This window comes from Dendropsophus ebraccatus, chromosome 13 (assembly GCF_027789765.1).
Source record: "Dendropsophus ebraccatus isolate aDenEbr1 chromosome 13, aDenEbr1.pat, whole genome shotgun sequence".
In the NCBI taxonomy this organism is placed as follows: Eukaryota; Metazoa; Chordata; class Amphibia; order Anura; family Hylidae; genus Dendropsophus; species Dendropsophus ebraccatus.
This window is the reverse complement of record NC_091466.1, coordinates 11,996,386-12,021,289: the sequence shown is the minus strand read 5'-3', so window position 1 is coordinate 12,021,289 and position 24,904 is coordinate 11,996,386. Positions and strand designations below refer to the sequence as shown.

The following is a 24,904-nucleotide window of genomic DNA, read 5'->3' as shown; positions in this document are numbered from 1 at the left end:
TATTATAGTACATATGGGCTATAGTCACACAATAAAGTAAGGCAAAAATACAATATAATAATTTGCTTCATTAAAGTCGATGTGAAATAAATGGGCAGTGCACACACCATATAGAATAGCAGCCATTTAAAAAGTGAACCCGCTCATTATATATTATCTGCTTTAGCAAAAAAATGTTCATACATTATTTTAGTTTTACTCAGAATTACGGTCGTATTTAGCTTTTATTTTACCGTGTGTGACCCAGGCCACACATACATAGGTGACAGTCATTAGCTGTCTATACGTCGGCCCCTCATTTCCATGTTTCTGCCGTATCCTTAGCATAGAGGGCACATGTGACATGGATACACCGCCACGATACGACGATCCAGGGGGCGCATGGTCAACGTCTCACCTCAATGGCGTTTAGACAGTGGAAAGTGCAGATAGGATAACACATAATTCACACACAACTGCAATGTTTGAGGTTCCTCATGGCCCAGGACCCCATTATGAGGAGACCCCACAGACACAGGCAATGGGTGATGTGAGGAATTCATGAGATCCTTGCTATATACATAATTCTTCTCTAGATACATATGTTATATGGCAGACAGTGATGGGTGATGTATAGTGGTGCCCTCACCTGCCTGCAGCCAGCAGCACATCCCCTCTGTAGCCGCCCACAGTTCAGGACTACATCTCCCGGCATGCCTCAGAGGACGCTCGTTACGTCACCCCGCAGGGACGCGCTCTGTGGTAGGATGTCCTAGCCGGGCCACCGTACAGGGGAGGCGGAAGTGGCGCTCCGGGAAGATGGGGCTGGCCGTCTTTTTCGGGTGCACATTTGTGGCCTTCGGGCCGGCGCTGTCGCTGTTTATCCTGACGATCGCCGGGGACCCGCTGCGAGTCATCATCTTGGTGGCCGGGTAGGCAGTCCCGGCTGTGTGTAGTCCCGCTGGGGGCGCTGTTCCCGGCTCGGGGCCAAGACTTCCCGGATTCTTTGTGCTCGGGATAGGGTATAGCGGTGTCAGGGGTAAGACGTGAGGAGGGCAGGCAGTGGGCGGAGCTCTGCTCACAGCAGCACAGAGGACTTCAGCAAATGGTAAAGGTGTATGTGCACAGCAGCACAGAGCATGTCAGGATAAAAGGTTTACTGTGGTGGTGATAATGATGGTGTCATGTGACGAGTTCTCAGCAGCACAGAGGATGTCAGGATAGGCACATACACTAGTTAGAGTGACAGATCTAGTCATGTGATGATATATGGGGGAGACCCCCTGCCCTGTATAGTACCTCTGCTTGCTGTTAGTGATGGAGACACCCCCCCCCTGCCCTGTATAGTACCTCTGCTTGCTGTTAGTGATGGAGACACCCCCCCCCCCCCCTGCCCTGTATAATGCCTCTGCTTGCTGTTAGGGAGAACCCCGCTGACGTTGTTGGGGAGACCCTCTGCCCTGTATAGTACCTCTGCTTGCTGTCAGTAATGAAGATCCCCTGCCCTGTATAATACGTCTGCTTGGTGTTAGTGAGAACCCCGCTGATGTTGTGGGGGAGACCCCTGCCCTTTATGATATCTCTGCTTGCTGTTAGTGATGGAGAACCCTGCTTATGTTGTGGGGGAGAACCCCTGCTCTGTATAATACCTCTGCTTGCTGTTAGTGAGAACCCTGCTGACATTGTGGGGGAGACCCCCTGCCCTGTATGATATCTCCACTTGCTGTCAGTGATGGAGAATCCCACTGACTTTGTGGGGGAGACCCCTGCCCTGTATAATACCTCTGCTTGCTGTCATGGTGATGGTGACCTGCAGATCTCGGTCACTGACAGTAAGCGGAGGTATCACACAGGGGGTTCTCCATCACTGACAGTAAGTGGAGGTATCATACAGGGGTTCTCCATCACTGACAGTAAGCGGAGGTATCATACAGGGGGTTCTCCATTGCTGACAGTAAGCGGAGGTATCATACAGGGGGTTCTCCATCGCTGACAGTAAGCGGAGGTATCATACAGGGGGTTCTCCATCACTGACAGTAAGCGGAGGTATATAGGGGGTTCTCCATCACTGACAGTAAGCGGAGGTATCATATAGGGGGTTCTCCATCACTGACAGTAAGCGGAGGTATATAGGGGGTTCTCCATCACTGACAGTAAGCGGAGGTATATAGGGGGTTCTCCATCACTGACAGTAAGCGGAGGTATCATACAGGGGTTCTCCATCACTGACAGTAAGCGGAGGTATCATACAGGGGTTCTCCATCACTGACAGTAAGCGGAGGTATCATACAGGGGGTTCTCCATCACTGACAGTAAGCGGAGGTATATAGGGGGTTCTCCATCGCTGACAGTAAGCAGAGGTATCATACAGGGGTTCTCCATCGCTGACAGTAAGCGGAGGTATATAGGGGGTTCTCCATCGCTGACAGTAAGCGGAGGTATATAGGGGGTTCTCCATCACTGACAGTAAGCGGAGGTATCATACAGGGGTTCTCCATCACTGACAGTAAGCGGAGGTATCATACAGGGGGTTCTCCATCGCTGACAGTAAGCGGAGGTATATAGGGGGTTCTCCATCACTGACCGTAAGCGGAGGTATCATACAGGGGTTCTCCATCACTGACAGTAAGCGGAGGTATCATACAGGGGTTCTCCATCACTGACAGTAAGCGGAGGTATATAGGGGGTTCTCCATCGCTGACAGTAAGCGGAGGTATATAGGGGGTTCTCCATCACTGACAGTAAGCGGAGGTATATAGGGGGTTCTCCATCACTGACAGTAAGCGGAGGTATCATACAGGGGGTTCTCCATCACTGACAGTAAGCGGAGGTATCATACAGGGGTTCTCCATCACTGACAGTAAGCGGAGGTATCACACAGGGGGTTCTCCATCACTGACAGTAAGCGGAGGTGATGTCTGTGTCATGTGATATCACCTCTCTCTCCCCCGCAGCTCCTTCTTCTGGTTGGTGTCCGTCCTCTTCTCCTCGCTCATCTGGTTCATCTCGGTGCAGGTCAGTAATAAGGAGGACTCCAGCCTGCAGTATGGGCTGCTGATATTCGGGGCCGCCATCTCCGTGCTGCTGCAGGAAGCCTTCAGATACGGCTACTACAGGCTGCTCAAGTAAGTGACCACCGCTGTATACCAGACTGCTGCTGCCTGCCTCACCAGAGAGACCCCTGTACAGTGCCCCTATTACCCCCACACACCCACTCTACTCCTCCCCACCCACGGCACTATTACCCACCCCTCCCCACCCACGGCACTATTACCCACCCCTCCCCACCCACGGCACTATTACCCACCCCTCCCCACCCACGGCACTATTACCCACCCCTCCCCACCCACGGCACTATTACCCACCCCTCCCCACCCACGGCACTATTACCCACCCCTCCCCACTATAGTCCTCCGGAATATCATGCAAATTCTTTATTGTTGGCAGAATAACAAATAAATGTAACCCCATGTGCTGTACAGGTTACATGGCAGGCACAGGTGTATTCCTCTAAAGCGACAGCCGTTTCGCGGTCATCAGCATCAACAGACTTAGTGGATGCGGATGCAGTATTCCCCCCCATCCCTACCCACAGTACTATATTCCTCCCTTCACCCCCACATAAAATACTATTGCCCCCCCCCTTCCCAACAGCCAGCACTTTTATCCCCCTCCATCTCTTCTCCACCACCAGTACTATTGTCCCCCCTTCCCACTGATGGTATGGCAGCCCTGACTGCAGCTCTGACTGCAGCTTTCCCACCTCTCACTTTCTGGCAGCAGCATTATCCCCCCGCTCACTGTCAGTGACCTAGGGGAAAGTTTATCATTTCCACATTTGGTCTATGTCAACAGAAAGTCACTGATTTTTGTGCAAACCAGTGGTGTTTTCCGGAGGTATGGCCTGCTCTTCTGATGGACAGGCAGAGGGATGCAGCAAAGGCTTGATAAATTTCCCTTATTGTGAACCTTTCCACAGCTTACCTACTTTCAGCAGCTTTGTCCCTATTCCCTCCACCACTGGCAGCAGCTTTGTCCCTCTATCCACCCCTCCACCACTGGCAGCAGCTTTGTCCCTCTATCCACCCCCTCCACCACCGGCAGCGGCTTTGTCCCCCTATCCACCCCTCCACCACTGGCAGCAGCTTTGTCCCTCTATCCACCCCCTTCACCACCGGCAGCGGCTTTGTCCCTCTATCCACCCCCTTCACCACCGGCAGCGGCTTTGTCCCTCTATCCACCACCGGCAGCATCTTGTCCCTCTATCCACCCCTCCACCACCGGCAGCATCTTGTCCCTCTATCCACCCCTCCACCACCGGCAGCGGCTTTGTCCCTCCATCCACCCCCTCCACCACCGGCAGCATCTTGTCCCCTATCCACCCCCTCCACCACTGGCAGCAGCTTTGTCCCTCTATCCACCCCTCCACCACCAGCAGCATCTTGTCCCTCTATCCACCCCCTCCACCACTGGCAGCGGCTTTGTCCCTCTATCCACCCCTCCAATACTGGCAGCATCTTGTCCCTCTATCCACCCCTCCAATACTGGCAGCATCTTGTCCCTCTATCCACCCCTTCACCACCGGCAGCAGCTTTGTACCTACTCCCTCCTTTCCCCATACTGGAAGAAGCCTTGTCCCCTATCCACCCCTCCACCACCAGCAGCGTCTTTGTCCCTCTATCCACCCCTCCACTACCGGCAGCATCTTGTCCCCTATCCACCCCTCCACCACCTGCAGCATCTTGTCCCCTATCCACCCCTCCACTACCGGCAGCATCTTGTCCCCTATCCACCCCTCCACTACCGGCAGCATCTTGTCCCTCTATCCACCCCCTTCACCACCGGCAGCATCTTGTCCCTCTATCCACCCCTCCACTACCGGCAGCATCTTGTCCCTTATCCACCCCTCCACCACCTGCAGCATCTTGTCCCCTATCCACCCCTCCACTACCGGCAGCATCTTGTCCCTCTATCCACCCCTCCACCACCGGCAGCATCTTGTCCCCTATCCGCCCCTCCACCACCGGCAGCATCTTGTCCCCTATCCGCCCCTCCACTACCGGCAGCATCTTGTCCCTTATCCGCCTCTCCACCACCTGCAGCATCTTGTCCCTCTATCCGCCCCTCCACCACCGGCAGCATCTTGTCCCCTATCCACCCCTCCACCACCGGCAGCATCTTGTCCCCTATCCACCCCTCCACCACCGGCAGCATCTTGTCCCCTATCCACCCCTCCACCACCGGCAGCATCTTGTCCCTCTATCCACCCCCTTCACCACCGGCAGCATCTTGTCCCTCTATCCACCCCCTTCACCACCGGCAGCATCTTGTCCCTCTATCCACCCCCTTCACCACCGGCAGCATCTTGTCCCTCTATCCACCCCCTCCACCACCGGCAGCATCTTGTCCCTCTATCCACCCCCTCCACCACCGGCAGCATCTTGTCCCTCTATCCACCCCCTTCACCACCGGCAGCAGCTTGTCCCTCTATCCACCCCCTCCACCACCGGCAGCAGCTTTGTACCTACTCCCACCTTTCCCCATACTGGAAGAAGCCTTGTCCCCTATCCCCCCAGTACCGTCAGTATTCTCCCTCCCCCTTTAGTAGCTACATTCAGTCCTGTCCCATCCCACTGGCAGCCACACTTCCCCTATTCCCTACAGTCCCAGACTGGCAGGAGTGGGGACATTAGTTTTTACTTTTCATGTCTTCTAACCTGTACCTCCCCCTGTGAGTGACGCTTCTGTTCCCCGGCAGGAAGGCGGACGAGGGTCTGGCCACCATCAGTGAGGATGGACGGTCCCCAATCTCTATCCAGCAGATGGCCTATGGTGAGCAGCTACTCCGTGTGCTGTATGGTCGGGGTCACCTCACATCTGACTCCTGGGCTCACCTCATGTCTTGTTTCCCGTAGTTTCTGGCTTCTCCTTCGGGATCATCAGTGGAGTCTTCTCCGTTATCAATATCCTTGCAGACGCCGTCGGTCCCGGCATTGTGGGCGTCCACGGAGATTCCCAGTATTATTTTCTAACTTCAGGTAAATTGTTTGAACAGATAGAGGGTTACTGGTATGCAGCCCCCTCCTCTATGGGTTATTCGTAAGCCGTAGATTGGGTCCAGACCCTCATATAACGTGCGGCAGCATCTCACGATCCACCATTGCCTCCCCGCAGCATTCCTGACCATGGCGATTGTATTCCTGCACACCTTCTGGGGGATCATCTTCTTTGCAGCTTGTGAAAAGCGGAAACCGTTCCACATCGTGGGCGTGGTCTTTAGCCACCTGATTACCTCTGGGTTGGTGAGTCTGGCACGGCCAGGGCATGCTGGGAGTTGTAGTGGTGTGATAGTCAGCGAGCTCGGGAGATTGTTGCTCTTGTTTCATCTTTCTTTCAGACCTTCCTGAACCCGTGGTACGAGGCCAGCCTGATCCCCATCTACATCATCACACTAGGCATGGGGGTATGGGCCTTTGTGGCTGCCGGCGGCAGCCACCACAACATACGTAAATGCCTTGCTTGTAAGTATGGGGTTTTTCCAAGGTGTCGCTGTAATTTCTGTTTCCGTTCTTCACTATTTTCTTTTGAATCCGTTTGCTGTCAGTGAATGGGAACGTTCCTGTCAACTTTTGTAATTTCACAGCTGAGGTTTTGTTACAGAGTGTATCCAGGCTTGGCTATAGTCCCGTACCTTATACCTACGCTAGTACATTGTATCAGAAGACATATTGCTGCAGCTGCTGTACTTAGCTCATAGACGCAAATGTAACAAACCTTCAGCTGTGATCAACAATGTTCCCATTTATGAATAGTTAATGTAATTTAGTTTGCTAATTTATTTATTTATTATTATTTTTGCCTGCACAAACTTTATAGGGGCCCTTAATCAACCCTCGGGGCCCCTTTAAGTGCTCACCTCTGTATGTGGAGGGTCTCAGCACTGGTGATGAGGGGGATTTTTCAGCACTTAATTAAGAGTACGACACAGACAGGTGGCTGATAACAGGGAACAATAGCTTGCATGCAACAGCACAGAAACAAAAACCAGTTTACTGCCCCTTCCAAGGAGAACGACCAGAGAAAAATCTTAGTCTCTGTATCGCCGGTGTCCAGTCTAGGCACTTCTATGTATAGGGTGATCACATTTATCATAGGATATAATCATATGATGATGTCATAGGCCTTTACCAATCAGATGCTGAGGCTGCACTACTGCATGGATCCAAGTCACCGTCTACATCAATATACACTGAGCGGCCACATGATTAAAGCTGTTGCCCTTTCATCTGTGGATCTTCCCTGTACAGGGATCAGACCTGTGACACGGAGCAGCATAAAATCCAGTGATCAGGTGCAGCATGAATCCACATTAGATGGAAAATCTAGTGATCAAGGTGATTTGTAGGGAGGCCTGGTCATCGGGGCTGGGATGTCATATTGTTATATGGAGGATGGTGCAAAGAACATCCAGAGAATGGTCATCCTATGCACAGAAACAGGTCACTACAAAAAGAGGAATCTGATGAACAGGAGGAAACTGAACATGTCCGGTCAGATAGATCCAGATCTCTGTGGGGAAACATGGCCGGTCAGATGGATCCAGATCTCTGTACAGAAACATGACTGGTCAGATGATTCCAGATCTCTGTGGGGAAACATGTCCGGTCAGATAGATCCAGATCTCTGTGGGGAAACATGTCCGGTCAGATAGATCCAGATCTCTGTGGGGAAACATGTCCGGTCAGATAGATCCAGATCTCTGTGGGGAAACATGTCCGGTCAGATAGATCCAGATCTCTGTGGGGAAACATGGCCGGTCAGATGGATCCAGATCTCTGTGGAGAAACATGGCCGGTCAGATGGATCCAGATCTCTATGGAGAAACATGGCCGGTCAGATGGATCCAGATCTCTGTGGAGAAACATGGCTGATGAGATGGATCCAGATCTCTGTGGAGAAACATGACTGGTCAGATGGTTCCAGATCTTTGGGGAGAAACATGGCCGGTCAGATGGATCCAGATTTCTGGGGAGAAACATGGCCGGTCAGATGGATCCAGAACTGTGAGAAGGGATCATGGCCGGTCAGATGGATCCCGATCTCTGAGAAGGGATCATGGCCGGTCAGATGGATCCAGATCTGTGAGAAGGGATCATGGCCATGTGGGCCTGGGGAGCGATTTCACCACCTGATGGGATCTATGTCTGGATGAATCACTGCGGCTCTAAAGGCCAGAGGAGGTCCAACCTGCTAGTAGACAGCAGTCTCTAATAAGTTACACATTCAGACTATATACACTCGCCACTTTATTAGGTACACCATGCTAGTAACGGGTGGTCTTCTGCTGCTGTAGCCCATCTGCCTCAAAGTTGGACGTACTGTGCGTTCAGAGATGCTCTTCGGCCTACCTTGGTTGTAACGCTTGGCTATTTGAGTCACTGTTGCCTTTCTATCAGCTGGAACCAGTCTGCCCATTCTCCTCTGACCTCTGGCATCAACAAGGCATTTCCGCCCACAGAACTGCCGCTCACTGGATGTTTTTTCTTTTTCGGACCATTCTCTGTAAACCCTAGAGATGGTTGTGCGTGAAAATCCCAGTAGATCAGCAGTTTCTGAAATACTCAGACCAGCCCTTCTGGCACCAACAACCATGCCACGTTCAAAGGCCCTCAAATCACCTTTCTTCCCCATACTGATGCTCGGTTTGAACTGCAGGAGATTGTCTTGACCATGTCTACATGCCTAAATGCACTGAGATGCTGCCATGTGATTGGCTGATTAGAAATTAAGTGGTAACGTGCAGTTGGACAGGTGTACCTAATAAAGTGGCCGGTGAGTGTAAATGAACATTGATGTAGATGTGGATGAGAATCCAGATAATCCATTACACTTTACCAGATAAGACAAACATGTCCCTGGCTTCAGTAGTGCAGCCTCCGGCTTTGGGCCTGTAACAGTAAATCATCCTATCTCAGCATAGTAAGTTAATCAACCCTAAAGGGCCTTTCATATATCCATGCATCAGGTCGTTCTCCTGTAGCCTTAACCCCTCTGCTGCCTGCTAGACATGTAGTATAGCAGCGCAGGGGTCCCTGTAACCCCCCACCCCCTTTCCCCATCACCATTATATTGCAGGATCAGCCTGCGCCCCAGCCGCTTACGGCTAAGAAGGTAAAACAGAAACTGTTTTTTTCTACAGGCGATCGGCAAGAGAGTAACCAGGTTATGGTCTATTCTGCTCTTCAGGTGCCCAATGAGGACTGAGGCCCCGCTCAGCTGCCGTGCAGCCACGAACAGACATTAACTGAGTCACCATTCAAGTGCTCCTCTCTCCCAGAAGCCGGCCCCCCTTTTCTATGCGTCCCCCCTTCCCCCCTCGTCCCAGACGATAAGACGGACCTGTTGTTTCTCGTATTCGTTTCTTTGGTTGGCCTCCAGCTCCTTCCGTCCTGTGCGCCGGCTCTGGGCCTACTCAGGCTGTGGGGGCAATCTGGAATTGCTCATCATGTATTGGCATCCAGTACAAATGGTCGCCAGCCCTCGTGCTGCTCCGCTGGGATCCACAAGCGGTCTACGGCTTTTTCTTCTTTACTTTCATCCACGACAAGGGAGGAAGCGGAGAATGGTTTGATCCGAGGTGGTCTTGGTGAATAAGGATCATTTGGACCTTTAAACTCTAATTTTTTTTCCTTTGGCAGCAGTTTTTGTATGCGTTCTTCTATCGGGCGTTTAACTACTATAACACTTATTTTACTGCAGGATCAAATGTCCGCACTGACCTACTAACAGTACTTACCGAACCTCAGAGAATTGTCAGGATCTGTTATGGTGCCACATCCTTTTTTTAATTTAATTCAGTCTTTAGCTTCTTTAGTGTGTAACTTCTCTGTGTTTTGTTTTGTTTTTTGCTGTTTTTTTTCTTCTTTGTCGGCTGTAAATGTGTACATCTCAGAGAGCGCAATCTAAAGGCTCTTAGCTGCCTATGTAGCCCGGATTTTCTATACGGTTTTCATTGTGTGAGCCTAATTTTTCAATTCAAATCTACATAAAATTTTTGGGTCACTTTTGTGAATACTTTGCTTTACTCTTTTTGTGCCAATTTTGAACTATTTAGAGTTATTTTCTTTCATAATTCTGCTGGTTACCACTGGCAGGTTAGCTTCATCTTCGTCAGTCATATGAGTATTGTGTAGCCCACCTTAGCTCCCACAGTGCACTGGTCACTGGAAACAGTTAAGCTCCACCCCATCAGTCTGGTGAGCTAAGAACTAACAGCTTTTATTGCGTAGCTCACCTAAGCTCCCTCATTGCACTGCTCTTTGCTAGTAGTTTGGCGCCACCCCCTCAGTCTTGTCATGTTACAGCCAACAGCTTTTATTGTGTAACTTATCCAAGCTCCCTCAGTGCACTGGCCCCTTTAAACAGTTAAGCTCCACCCCATCAGTCTTGTGAATTAACATGTAACAACTTTTCTTTGGTAACTCACCTAAGCTCCCTCAATGCACTGCTTTAACCATCACATTAATCTCCTGATTTTTCTCTTGAGAAGTAATACTGCCACCAGGAGAAAGTAGCCAAGGCTTATTCTATTGGACACATGGCCTCTCTGCCGAGCCAGTAGTCTTGTATGGAGGGATCAGGAGGGAGCTGCCTTGTCTATGCTTACGTTTTGCTGTCACGTAAGCTCCTCCAATAGTAACAGATGACAGTTTAACTTCACCTGTATCGGTCATGTGACCTAACAGCTGAGCCTTTTCTATGTAACTCACCTGAGCTCCCACAATGCACTGCTCTTCAGTAACAGACAGCATTTTAGCCCCATCCTTATCAGTCATGTGACCTAAAAGCTGAGCCTTTTCTATGTAACTGTCACCTGAGCTCCCACAATACACTGCTCTTTGATAACAGTTTAGCCCCACCCTTACCAGTCATGTGACCTAACAGTTGAGCCTTTTCTATGTAACTGTCACCTGAGCTCCCACAGTACACTGCTCTTTGGTAACAGATAACAGTTTAGCCCCACCCTTACCAGTCATATGACCTTACAGGTGAGCCTTTTCCATGTAACTGTCACCTAAGCTCCCACAATGCACCAGCAGAATTTCAAATTTAATGGGAACGGCAAAAAAAAATTATTTTCCAGCTCAGAATCGGACTTAAAGCAAAGGATTTGTGAATAGGCTCGAGCATTTTAGGTAGATTTAAAATTGGAAATTGTTGTGAAACGGAGCTTTTCCGTAAAATATCTTTTTTTTTTTTTTTTTTTTTATTTAAGAGGGTATGAAGGATAACCTAAGAAAGTACCTGGTTTTGAGGGACTTTATGAGCATTTCCTCCCAAAAGTAACGGATTTGCCCCATTAGTCATTGGGAGAGCTTAGTAATTGGCTGACCCTCTGGGGGGAGGGGGGGGAAATGCTCCATTATGGAGACAGACTGGGATTTGTCCATGTTTTGGAGTACATTCCGTTTTTTCTCCAGAAAAAACAATAGAGAGGCAGCGCTCATTCAAAGATACAATAATTGAGTTTCAAATAACTCACCCGGTGGATGACCACATATGTTTTTTTTCTCCAGTAGATGGTTGGGTATAAGCGTCTAATATAAGGGGGTCCTCCTGAAGATGATGAGTCACCTCCCAGGCTTTGGGTGCGGCCGTTGTATGGGCTGGAGCTCTGTGTTGTGATGTCACATGTGTGAACAACATGGCCGCCCCCATATACGATTACATCACCCCAGTGAATGGGAACAGTGAGTAGAGAGAATCGGAGTATCCCTTTAAGATCCTACGTATAGGCAAGGGTATTGGGGGTTTTTGCCTTCCTTTTCTTGATTCATAGGGGGGTCACGTTTAAAGGGTGTGCCCACCCAGGACTGATTCCCTTATTGGTGGGAACTGACCTCACTGCCACTACATAAAGATTGAGGACCCCCCCCCCCCCCAACACACTTTAAGGTCAGGGTCACATGAGTGGGGTATAGCCTCTGTATTACGACCGTGAGTCCTGAACCGTCAGTATCCTAGTGACCTATACTGCTGTGGGGTTGGGTCAGGATTTACGGGTGTAATATCCATGTGTATAACCAGGCTGGGGATGGGTGGAGGGTCCCCTTTTAACCCCTCACTTGCCAGTGTACCTATGTACGCTCAGGCTGCCACGTAGGTGTTGTGGGTAAGTTGTTGTTTTTTTGTTTGTTTTTTTTGTACCTTTGAGAAAATCCAAAGACTTTTTGTTGTAGTTCTCCGCAGCCATTATCCGACTATGCATTGCAGGGTCTCCGGCCTCGTCCTGTCAGCAGCGAATGAACATGTACAAAGTGATCACTACTGTTTTTACAGTCCTGCAATACATTTCTCCAATAAAGACGAGTTTCTTGGTTATGTTGTTGTATCCATCTGTGAGGGGGTGACTGGGGGAGAATGATAGAACTCCCGATCAGTAATGTATGTACACAGTGACCCCACCGGCAGAATAGTGAGCACAGCTCTGGAGTATAATACAGGATGGAACTCCCGATCAGTAATGTATGTACACAGTGACCCCACCAGCAGAATAGTGAGTGCAGCTCCGGAGTATAATACAGGATGCAACTCAGGATCAGTAATGTATGTACACAGTGACCCCACCGGCAGAATAGTGAGCACAGCTCTGGAGTATAATACAGGATGGAACTCCCGATCAGTAATGTATGTACACAGTGACCCCACCAGCAGAATAGTGAGTGCAGCTCTGGAGTATAATACAGGATGGAACTCAGGATCAGTAATGTAATGTATGTACACAGTGACCCCACCGGCAGAATAGTGAGTGCAGCTCTGGAGTATAATACAGGATGTAACTCAGGATCAGTAATGTAATGTATGTACACAGTGACCCCACCAGCAGAATAGTGAGTGCAGCTCTGGGGTATAATACAGGATGTAACTCAGGATCAGTAATGTAATGTATGTACACAGTGACCCCACCAGCAGAATAGTGAGTGCAGCTCTGGGGTATAATACAGGATGTAATTCAGGATCAGTAATAAATGTACACAGTGACCCCACCAGCAGAATAGTGAGTGCAGCTCTGGAGTATAACCCATACATACTGTATAGTTCAGTAAAACCATCAGTGTATTTATTGTAGAATTTTACTGTAAATTACAAAATGATCACAGAAATGACATAGACAGACAGGCAGCTCACACTACACCGTCCTAACACATACCTGGGCCCGCGTGTATACTCTCTGCTGGCAGCCATATTATAAATACTGACCGCACAGTACACGAGCCATAGGGACACAGCACAATAATACTGTTCTCCAGCATTGGAAATCTACTTATTGCAGAGGCCACTGGCACGTGAAGAGGATCTGACATTGTAGAATATAACCTGTGGGGGGCAGGCATCCATCCGGCCACAGGGGGAGGGAGTCAGGATGGAAGGAGCTGAAGGCACTTTTAACCAGTAGGTAGTCAGGGACTGGGTCCTGTGCAAATGGCAAATACTATATTCTACCTTATTGGCACCTCTCACTTGTTGTCCACATGGGACCCAGACCTATGGAAATACTGTCAGAAATATTTCACCGTACAGTGATGCTTTATTTACATAGGTCTGGATACGGCCTTTAAGGGTAAATTCATATGCTGCTTATTTCTTACTGAAAACGTGCAGCAATTTATAAGAAAAAGTTAAAGGGGTAAAAAAAAAAAAAAATTACATCAGCTGGTGTCAGAACATTATATAGATTTGGAAGTTACTTCTATTAAGATAAATCTCCAGTCTTCCAGTACTTATCAGCTGCTGTATGTCCTGCAGGAAGTGGTGTATTCTTTCCAGTGTAACACAGTGATCTCTGCTGCCACCTCTGTCCATGTCAGGAACTGTCCAGAGCAGCAGGAAATCCCCATAGAAAACCTCTACTGCTCTGGACAGTTCCTGACATGGACAGAGGTGGCAGCAGAGAGCACTGTGTCAGACTGGAGATTTGTATTGCAATGTAGAGCTTCATTCTCCATACTACAAATCCCATCATGCCATGACAACCTTTGGCTAGATGGGACATGTAGCAGAACCAATAAGACGCTTGGGGGGGGGGATTGCAGATTACTGACATCTTGAGGAAGGCGTCACACACAGTACATGAGGGTCTAGTTCCAGGTAGTGACGGTGCCCTTGGTGTCCCACAAGTCTCTCTTCCTGCAGATCCCAATATACTCTGATACATTTACAGCTGTCCATGTAATAGTTCTGTACAGAAGGCCAAGAGTTTGCTTGGTAAATGCAGCATAAAAGCTTCACAGTCTTGAAGTCCAGAGCAGGTCCTTAAAGCCTCCATATTTCCGGTTTAAGCCTTGAGAGCTCCTGCTGTATGTGCCGAGGGCTCCGAGGCCTGCGCTCTGTGTTTTCTGTGAAAGGTTACAATGGAAAATAAGTTTATTGAATAAGTATATATGGCCGCAATACTGTAAATGGCCTCTAGATGGCGCAAGAGAATTAATTTGGCACAGTGACGTATGGCGGGTAACAGTGTGACATTGGCGTAACCGCAGAGCTGAGGTTAGTTAGAGAGAGATCCTGGCATTAGATATCTAATCGATGGCATGTAATGGTGTCAGAACGAAATACAATATACTACTTTATCATGTCCAGGGGGTTATTTTTAGTAGACACATTCTTCTTGTCTTTATATTAAATGCAGCAATATTCTGATGTAAATGCAAAATAATAATATAAGTATACTGTATATATATTTATATATAATATTATTATTATATTTTTTAGAAATCTGAGTTTTTATATCTTTTTCTCTTGTTTAAAGTAGTTATAAATAGTGTCTCTTTCTGGAGGACCCGTCATCTGCTACACTACACAGACAAACCAGTAATGAGTATGGACATTATGTAATAACATTAAACACTTAAAGGAAATTTGTCACCTACATTTTTTTTTAATTTTTTTTTTTTTTTTTTTTTTTTACTATTTAGTGTCAGATATTAAAACTTGTTCTTTTATTCTGATCTGTTTATATTTTCTGACTTTAATTTATATTTGTTCCACTTTTTTGTATATTGTTATGGTGGCTGCCCTATTGCCTGAGCTGTTTACTGCATTTAGTGACCTGCTTTACAGCTAGACTCATGGACATAGACAACAATAGACAGTCTGTCCCCTTGAGATCAATGCAAAACATCAGTGAGCGCGCTCTGTGACCTTTTAGGTGGTGATTCCACAAGGAGCTGCTATTGTCTCCTCTATCTATTGGTGTCACGTAATGCTGTACAGATCACTTTACAGCAGCCTCCTATCACCACCACAGGAAGTCTCAGCTTAGTCTTAGCTCTAGTGGTGAGAATGAAAACTGCAAGATCTCAGGATTATTGTATAATATAGATAGAAAAATGAGAAAAAAATGTCACCAAAAATCCCTAAAAAATATGTTTACCAATAAAACAAAGAAGTCATTTTCTGTTGATACATTCCCTTTAAGTTTATTACTGGAGGCTTCATCAGTAAGTCTGTAATCCTATTATAACAAGTAGGGGTTATACAGAGCAGAGGACCCCTTTAAGTAGCAGTTCCCATAGACAATGTAGCCTGTGTCTTCTCTTACACAGTGTTACTATTGGATTTGCTCACTATGGTCACCTATATATTACAGTAAAAGGATAAAGCCATAAAGTAATATCGCTTCTATAGCGTTCTAGAATTAGTTCACAAAAAAAAATTATTTCAAATCAACTGGTGCCAGAGATCTGTAATTTACTTCTATTAAAATCAGCTGCTGTATGGCCTGCAGGAAGTGGTGTATTCTCTCCAGTCTGACACAGTGCTCTCTGCTGCCCCCTCTGTCCATGTCAGGAACTGTCCAAAGCAGTAACAAATCCTCATAGAAAACATCTCCCTGCTCTCCAGACTGGAAAGAATACATCACTTCATGCAGGACATACAGCAGCTGATAAGTAGTGGAAGACTGGAGATTTTTTTTTTATTAGAAATAAATTACACATCTCTGGGACCAGTTGGTTGGAAAGAAACTTTTTGGGGTGAATAATAATAATAATCCCCGACCCTTGTAGGTTAGAGGAGATTATGGGGACCCCTTATTTATGCACTTTTGTTTTTTAAGAAAAAGAAGATTCCTTACCTAAATTGTTTAACGATAAAGTAGACGACCATGACGAGACCCAGCATCCCCAGGAAGGACCCAAAGACGATACCCAGAGTTTTACCTGAAGGCAGAAAGAATATGTAAGTAAAGAGACGAGTGACGTGAGGAGCCGAGGTAACCGGGACTGTAGTAGTAATAGACGGGGGTGGCATTACCTGTCGATAGGGCCGGTTCTGGAAAAGAAAAGAAGACAAATTACAAAAGTGATCAGCTGATCCATCCCAACTGGAAAACCAAGGGAATGGCGGCCATGTTGTATCTAGACTTGCAGATCTACGTAGATGTGCGGGGACGTTCATGTCTATTATGGTGGATGTATAAAGTGCGTGTTGGGTTTGGATAGATGGAGGACCCTATAACATATGATGGAAGCCAGTATAGTCTCACTCACGGATCCTGAAGGAGGAGTACACAGTCCTCTGGTTCAGCGGCTGAGGGTCCCGGACGTTGCTCTCCAGGACCTCTGAGGGCGAGCTGGCTTTGGTGGTGTAGAGCATGGTCTGAAGCTTCTCCATCTACATAGGTGATATAACAGATCACGTTGGTCACCCAGTTCTCATTGCAGAGAGCCATATTGTTGGCAGTGGGCACCTACCTGAGACCTGGAGATCTGGACTTTGTTGTAGAACACAGTCCACACCACGCTCTGGTAACACGGCGGAGTCGTCAGGGAACCCGCATAGCGGAAATACTGGTCCAACCCCTCGGGGAGCAGCTCCTCAACATTGAAAGATGGAATAGGCACGCTCTGGTCTGCGGGAGACATGACCGATGTTAGGGTCCTATTACACTGAGCTATTTTTAACGATAAACGATCGCAAACGAGATTGTTTATCGTTGACCTGAAATCGACGATTATTATCGTTCAGATGATCGTTAAATTGTTCGAATCTAAAGGATAATCGTTCGGTTGAAAAGCAGTTAACGACTAATGACCGAACGAGAAATCGTTGATCGTTTAATAAGACCTGGACCTATTTTTATCGTTGCTCGTTCGCAAATCGTTTGCATTGAATAAGAAGTCGTTCGGTCGTTCGCAGTAGTGACGGACGCAATAGCGACGACAAGACGACCGCAAGAACGATAAGTAACGATTATCTTACCATGTAAATGGGTGACCGATTTCAGGTCGTTTGGATCGTTTATCATTAACGATTATGCGAACGATAATCGTCAGTGGAATAGGGCCCTAAATCAACGACATACCAACGATTTTTCAATCGTTGCCTGCAATTACACCACGATTATCGTTTAAATTTGAATGTTTTAACGATTTTTCGCACCATAATCGTCCCCTGTAATAGGGCCCTTAGTGTGAGGACCCTGTTCAGGAACTATGGGGCCTCTACAGCCCCCTACTGGTGTGCAGAGTCATAACACCTGCACTAGCACCATAGAGAGACATCTCACCCCAGTCAAAAGATTTCCTTTAGCAAATAAAACTCTCAACCCAACGCCTAAGGGTCCTATTACATGGGCCGACTACGGCCTGATCATTTTAGTTTACTGGACCTATTACACGGCTCAATAATTGGGCAGCAAGGGCTGCATGGACATTAGCGATGTCCATGCAGCCATTGCTTAAACACCTGACACCTTACCTCTCCCCGCTCCCAGTCTTCTCTCCCGGTCCCAGCGGCAGCAGCAGCGTCAGCTGACAGGCCGTGGTGGTCCCGTGCTGCTCAGACGCTGATGCCGCTGGGATTGGGAAGCTGCGGAGCACAGGAGAGAAGACCAGGATCGGGGAGAGGTAAGGGGAATCGTCAGCTATTGGCCGTGCATCGCTATTACACGTAGCGCGGCCGAAAATTTTAGGTCCAAACCTAAACCAACGATCAGTCGATGATCGTTTCATTGGCTGATCGTTGTTTCTATTACACGGAGCGATAATCGGACGAGCTGGCTTAATGCACTCCATGTAATGGGGCCCTAAATGGACTTTTGCCTGGGACCGGTACCTCGTGGCCGTCATGTCATGTCTTAGTCCAGACCTGCATACTACCATAGGAAACCACAGCTCAGCCACATCACCTCTCCCAGACTGGGAGCCAAGCAGGGGAATCGTCCTTCTGAGCAGCATAGGCCCAGGGGGTAACCATAGACACACTGCATGGGTTAAAGGGGTTATCCAGCGCTACACAAACATGGCAACTTTATCCCCTTTCTTGTCTCCAGTTCAGGTGTGGTTTACAATTAAAGAGGACCTGTCACCCCCGGTGCCGGGGTGACAGGCTCCCGACCCCCCATTAGAGCCCCCTATACTCACCTAATCCCGATATGAGCGCCCGAAGCGCGCGCTCCTCAGATGAGTCCAACACTCGTAGAGAATGACAGGCGAGTCCGACGCTCAGTCATTCTCTATAAGCGTTGGACTCATCTGAGGAGCGCGCGCGCCGGGCTTCGGGCGCTCATATCTCCGTTAGCCGACCATCTCCAGAAGCGGGACCCGGCGGGATCAGGTGAGTATAGGGTGCTCTAACGGGGGTCGGGAGCCTGTCACCCTGGCACAGGGGGTTGACAGGTCCTCTTCAAGCTCCATTTACTTCAATGGAACTGAGTTTCAAAACCTGCGCCCAAACTGGAGACGAGAGGGGGAAAAGTAGCCATGTTTTTGTAGCGCTGGATAACCCCTTTAACCCCTCACTACCAGTTTTAAAGACTTTGGAACTGTATAAGGGTCAGGGTCGTCGGGGACGGTCATCCAGGAACCATATGTGACCCCATTCCTGTAAGGACAATCATATAGGAGCATGTTCAGTGCACAATGCTTCCCCTATTTACCTTCCTACACATAGTGGGGGCGGCTCCTAGTGACAGGTCCTCTGAAGGTGCTGGACCGCTTTATGCTACAAAGACTGTATTGTCCATTTGTTCTGCTCACGTTGGGCCTGATCTCTATGGAGCTTGTCCGGTATGTTAATAGGATTTCTGCGAAACCTCTTACTACATATGTATGATGCCTGAGGGCAATGACCACATAGCCGGGTACAGTCATTACACATCAGAAGCTGCGGAGGAGGATGAGGAGGGTCCAGTGGGGTTACCAACCTCATAGAACACACAGCAGCAGCTCAGTATATGTAACATACAAATGGTGGAGCATCCTCCCATATGTGGCCACTTACCTGCATAGGTGATCTTCTCCAGATTGTTAATGATATTCCCATAGGCTGGATTGTCCTCACTTCCTGTCTGTTATATGGATAAATATATATATCTATCAATATGTGTAATGAAACATGGCTGCTACAGTCCAGGAACAGCATCAGACCTGCCCATGGGTGGTGACTGGTCATGCCAAACAGCTCCATTAAGGTAAATGGTGCTGAGCTGCAATACCTGTAACAACCTGAGTGGCGCTGTGTTTGGAAGGAAATTGTTGTGTAGATTGGTTTTCAGTGGTCCTGTACACCGGAGGGGCAGGAAGGGAGGGTGTAGAAACCCCATTTAAAATGGTATTGCTGCCAACATAACAATTCATTCCATACTTGTTGTTATCTATTCAGTCTCCTTCCCCCAGTTCTGAGCTGCTGCTTTCTGCTAAAGACACAAAAATTTGTGTGAGCTTTTCTCTCTGTCTCCCCCTCCTTTCTTCTGAGACGGCTGATGTAAACAAGTCCCCGGCAGGGTTTATCTGCAACACTATAGCTTCTTTGTAATGCTGGGAGGATTATTCTGAGATTAAGTTGCTGATGAACTCACTGTTATTAACCCTCCCAGCATTCCGAGAAGCTACAATGTTGCAGATACAGCCTGCCAGGGACTTGTTTACATCAGCCGTCTCAAGGGAGGGGGGAGGAGGGGGAGACAGAGAGAATAGCTCACACAGATTTTTGTGTCTTCAGCAGAAAGCAGCAGCTCAGAACTGGGAAAAGGAGACTGAATAGATAATAAGTATGGAAGGAATTGTTAGTCTCACTATGGGCAGCAACATATCAAATGTTATGTTTAAGTGAAATACCCCTTTCAATATCAATCCATGGATCTTTAAAGATTGAATGTTTTAAGTTATTTTGCAGATTAAAAAAAAACTTGGCTGCTTTCTTCCATAAACAGCACCATACAGTGGTATTTCACCACCGCCACATTCACTTCAATGTAGCTGAGCGTCAATACAGGAAACTTCGCCCACCAGCTGCTGATTGGCAGTTATCTATCTATGCTGTCTATAGGCAGTCAGCTGTCACTCAGCAGCTGGAGGGCGGGGGGAGGGGTGTGGCAAGAATCCTATTCTCCTGCATATTAGGAGAATGGCTGAACAAAATGACGTAAGTAATACACCGATCTGTTCAGCATTTCTGTCACTAGTTTATGCTGCCTTCATTTAAGGTGGAATAAACCTAGACAGATTCCCTTTAAGCATGAAAAAAAAGTTAAAAAGAAAAATGTGGTCTCTTTTTATTCCACCTGTTTTATTCTAAGTTGCTGATTGGTATCCAGAACTGCTTTCACTATTCTGCTGGTTGCCCTTGGAAACAGACAGCAAATTAGCTTCAGCCTGTAGTCAGACATGTGACCCATTAGCTGAGCTGTAACTCCCACAATGCACCAAATCCTCAGATTTTTCTCATCTACACATACCCTGTCTCCACCTCTCACCTCGATCAGGATCCCGAGTACGGCCAGTCCGCCCGGTTTGCTTTTGGCTTCGTTGATATTTGGGAACTTGTCTGAGTTGAAATGGACGATATGTAGCTGGATTGTGAGGAAAACGGATTATAGGATGTTAAATCCACATGCACGTTCTACCACACTGAGCATGCATGTGTATGAGGGGGGGGGGGGTGTCAAACAATTAAAGGGGTACTCCACAAAAATCTTTTTCTTTGAAATCAACTGGTTTCAGAAAGTTATATAGATATGTCATTTACTTCTATTTAAAAATCTACAGCCTTCCAGTACTTATCATCTGCTGTATGTCCTGCAGGAAGTGGTGTATTCTTTCCAGTTTGACACAGTGCTCTCTGCTGCCACCTCTGTCCATGTCAGGGACTATCCAGAGCAGGAGAGATTTTATATGGGGATTTGCACCTGCTCTGGACAGAGGTGGCAGCAGAGAGCAATGTGTCAAACTGAAAAGAATACACCACTTCCTGCAGGACATACAGCAGCTGATAAGCACTGGAAGACTGGAGATAAATAGTAGCAAATTACAAATCTATGTAACTTTCTGACACTGGTAGATTTGAAAGAAAAAGATTTTCACCGGAGTACCCCTTTAACTACTTGGGACCTAAAGACAACCAACCTGATGAAAGAAAATGTGCACCGTCAAAAGTATAGAAGGGATGATCCCACCGGATACGATAGTGTAACCCTTTATTACTGGATGTGGAGGGAAGGTTTGCTGACTGGGCTGTCTGACTGGCCGAGTATTTTTTGTTCTTATAGGAGGGATGATCCCTATTGGAATGATAGTGCAATCCCTTATTACTGGATGTGGAGGGAAGGTTTGCTGACTGGGCTGTCTGACTGGTGGAGTATTCGCTGGGAGCAGTATGGGGCGGTGGGGCCGCCAGCTGTAAGCACATTCCTGCAGCTAGAGACCCTGCAGCTTTATAATCCTTATGGGGTCACTCAACCAGAAAACTGACCTACTGTGAAGCGGAGCAGGTTAACCTTTTCTACTGCCGGACCAGGAGTACAACGAGACAAGACGGAATCCTCTGCCTCATAGGAAAATATAGGGGACAGAAAGCCGGGGTACATGGCACTATGTATTATATGTAACTATACTGAGTTCCATCCTGTATTATACTCCAGAGCTGCACTCACTATTCTGCTGGTGGGGTCACTGTGTACATACATTACTGATCCTGAGTTACATCCTTTATTATACCCCAGAGCTGCACTCACTATTCTACTGGTGGGGTCACTGTGTACATACATTACTGATCCTGAGTTACATCCGATATTATACTCCATAGCTGCACTCACTATTCTGCTGGTGTGTACATACATTACATTACTGATCCTGTACTGACCCTATATTACGTTCTGTATTATTCTCCAGAGCGGTGAATAAAAAAGGACACCACCTTGGGAAGATGGCATCCCTTCAAGTCACTGTTTCACTCTAACTAGGAGTCTTAGAACAAGACTAGGGATTAAAACAAGCCAATAACTTCTCCAAAAGGAAAGACTGCCCATCTGCAGACAGCTGTTTCTGGGTAACTGCCCCTTATGAGTACAGTGCAGGTTGTGACTACAGTGCAGGGTGTGGGTACAGTGCAGGGTACTGACAGGCTGTTGAGAGGCCGATTATTGTATGACCAGAGGGATACTAATACTTAAGGAGAGCGCAATAAAGCTTAGACTTAGACTAAGACTTACAGGCCACTAGAAATTCTGGGAAAAATCATAGGCCTCTCAATAGCCAGCAGCACCCTACCATTCTCCATGTGTCTGTATGACGCTCTCCTCAAGGAGTATTACTTTGGTGGTTATATTGGGCACGACTGGTGTATTGACCCAAGAGAACTTTTCCCCCCATTTCCGTATCTTTCACTGCTATAGACTGTAGGCATCACTGCTGCTATTACCCTGTAGCCGCCATGTTAGCATAGTGTGAATCCTGGCTGACTGCAGCGCTTGGCAGGGAGGACGGGATAAACATTTCCTGCAAAGATTTAGTGGAGCTGAACTTAGTGCTGCAAACCGTGGGATAAGATTATTGGATTCAACACAACGCTGGTCGCCCTGACCTTCTGATATCTCTACCCAGAGTCCTAAGGGGGAAACATTCATCCTTCACCTTTCAGTTCTGCGGTCAGAGACTATAACCAGGAAAATACCAGCAGAGCCACTCTAATTATATACCGCTACTAATAATACATCCCCGTACATACAGGCAGTATTATAATAGATATATTCTTGTATATAGGGGGCAGTATTATAGTAGTTATATTCCTGTATATAGGAGCAGTATTATAGTAGTTATATTCTTGTATATAGGAGCAGTATTATAGTAGTTATATTCTTGTATATAGGAGCAGTATTATAGTTGTTATATTCTTGTATATAGGAGCAGTATTATAGTAGTTATATTCCTGTATATAGGAGGCAGTATTATAGTAGTTATATTCTTATATATAGGAGCAGTATTATAGTAGTTATATTCTTGTATATAGGGGGCAATACTATGTATATAGGAGCAGTATTATAGTAGTTATATTCCTGTATATAGGAGCAGTATTATAGTAGTTATATTCTTGTATATAGGAGCAGTATTATAGTAGTTATATTCCTGTATATAGGAGCAGTATTATAGTAGTTATATTCTTGTATATAGGAGCAGTATTATAGTAGTTATATTCTTGTATATAGGAGCAGTATTATAGTAGTTATATTCTTGTATATAGGAGCAGTATTATAGTAGTTATATTCTTGTATATAGGAGCAGTATTATAGTAGTTATATTCCTGTATATAGGAGCAGTATTATAGTAGTTATATTCTTGTATATAGGAGCAGTATTATAGTAGTTATATTCTTGTATATAGGAGTTATATTCCTGTATATAGGAGCAGTATTATAGTAGTTATATTTCTGTATATAGGAGCAGTATTATAGTAGTTATATTCCTGTATATAGGAGGCAGTATTATAGTAGTTATATTCTTGTATATAGGGGGCAGAATTATAGTAGTTATATTCCTGTATATAGGGGGCAGTATTATAGTAGTTATATTCCTGTATATAGGGGGCAGTATTATAGTAGTTATATTCTTGTATATAGGAGCAGTATTATAGTAGTTATATTCCTGTATATAGGAGCAGTATTATAGTAGTCATATTCCTGTATATAGGAGCAGTATTATAGTAGTTATATTCCTGTATATAGGGAGCAGTATTATAGTAGTTATATCCCTGTATATAGGAGGCAGTATTATAGTAGTTATATTCTTATATATAGGAGCTGGATTATAGTAGTTATATTCCTGTATATAGGGGGCAGTATTATAGTAGTTATATTCTTGTATATAGGAGCAGTATTATAGTAGTTATATTCTTGTATATAGGGGGCAGTATTATAGTAGTTATATTCTTATATATAGGAGCAGTATTATAGTAGTTATATTCTTGTATATAGGGGGCAATATTATGTATATAGGAGCAGTATTATAGTAGTTATATTCCTGTATATAGGAGCAGTATTAAATAGATATATTCTTGTATATAGGAGCAGTATTATAGTAGTTATATTCTTGTATATAGGAGCAGTATTATAGTAGTTATATTCTTTTATATAGGAGCAGTATTATAGTAGTTATATTCTTTAGAGACAATGTTATTGTAGTTCCATACTTGTACATATGGGGGCGGTATTACAATAATGGACAACATTATAGTAATTTTAGTTGTGCCCACAGGGGGCAGTATAAACCCTACCTCTCCAGGAGAGATGTTTCCATCCAGTTGGTGCTCAGACCCATCTGGGTTCAGTATGCTCCCCCAGTGTAGATGAAGCTGGACAGCTGTGTAGTTATTCGGGAGCCCGTGGAGACGCATAGATGGCGACAGAGAAAGCTTCACTGGAGTAAACAAAAACAGATGGGACAACTTATTAGGTTATATTCACCAGACCTCCTGACACTCTATTGTCCAACTATCTCTCCAAAATGTCCGGCTTGGTCATTGTTTGGCCTGTATTTCCCATGACGCCTCTCTCTCTCTCTCATTCTCCTCTCTCTACATCCCGCCAATAGAAGGTCTTGGCTAATGAGACTTTTTCTTCTGATATTCCCTGGGGATGAACGTGGGGACAG

At 46.5% G+C, this 24,904-nt stretch overlaps 2 protein-coding genes across 3 annotated transcripts in view; one reads left to right on the top strand and one right to left on the bottom strand.

Annotated features, from left to right (window-relative positions):
* Positions 1-757: 757 nt before the first annotated feature.
* Positions 758-11,914, top strand: APH1A (aph-1 homolog A, gamma-secretase subunit). Of its 2 annotated transcripts, none has more exons than XM_069950984.1 (7): positions 758-911; positions 2,934-3,104; positions 5,738-5,811; positions 5,895-6,017; positions 6,154-6,281; positions 6,377-6,500; positions 9,226-11,914. In XM_069950984.1, exons 1-7 carry the CDS (start codon positions 799-801, stop codon positions 9,234-9,236), a joined length of 744 nt encoding a protein of 247 aa, XP_069807085.1. In that variant the 5' UTR covers positions 758-798; the 3' UTR covers positions 9,237-11,914. The 2 variants fall into 2 exon arrangements, with proteins under 2 accessions (XP_069807085.1, XP_069807084.1); XM_069950983.1 differs by having other exon boundaries at positions 9,179-11,914.
* A 1,976-nt stretch (positions 11,915-13,890) lies between these two features.
* CA14 (carbonic anhydrase 14) overlaps positions 13,891-24,904 on the bottom strand; it is a 31,482-nt gene continuing 20,468 nt past the window's right edge. Inside the window, exons 4-11 of the mRNA XM_069949257.1 lie at positions 24,528-24,670; positions 20,738-20,833; positions 19,264-19,330; positions 16,734-16,891; positions 16,530-16,653; positions 16,294-16,311; positions 16,115-16,199; positions 13,891-14,375 (exon numbers count right to left, since the gene is read on the bottom strand). Coding sequence (XP_069805358.1) covers positions 14,315-14,375; positions 16,115-16,199; positions 16,294-16,311; positions 16,530-16,653; positions 16,734-16,891; positions 19,264-19,330; positions 20,738-20,833; positions 24,528-24,670 — 752 coding nt within the window. The 3' untranslated portion in view covers positions 13,891-14,314. The remainder of the gene's footprint in view (positions 14,376-16,114; positions 16,200-16,293; positions 16,312-16,529; positions 16,654-16,733; positions 16,892-19,263; positions 19,331-20,737; positions 20,834-24,527; positions 24,671-24,904) is intronic.

Excerpts from the sequence above, each read along its gene's own strand:
- APH1A (XM_069950983.1), top strand. The coding sequence starts at position 799 with ATGGGGCTGGCCGTCTTTTTCGGGTGCACATTTGTGGCCTTCGGGCCG. Across the intron at positions 5,812-5,894 it reads TATCCAGCAGATGGCCTATG|TTTCTGGCTTCTCCTTCGGG; the intron begins GTGAGCAGCTAC and ends TGTTTCCCGTAG. Across the intron at positions 6,282-6,376 it reads ACCTGATTACCTCTGGGTTG|ACCTTCCTGAACCCGTGGTA; the intron begins GTGAGTCTGGCA and ends TCTTTCTTTCAG.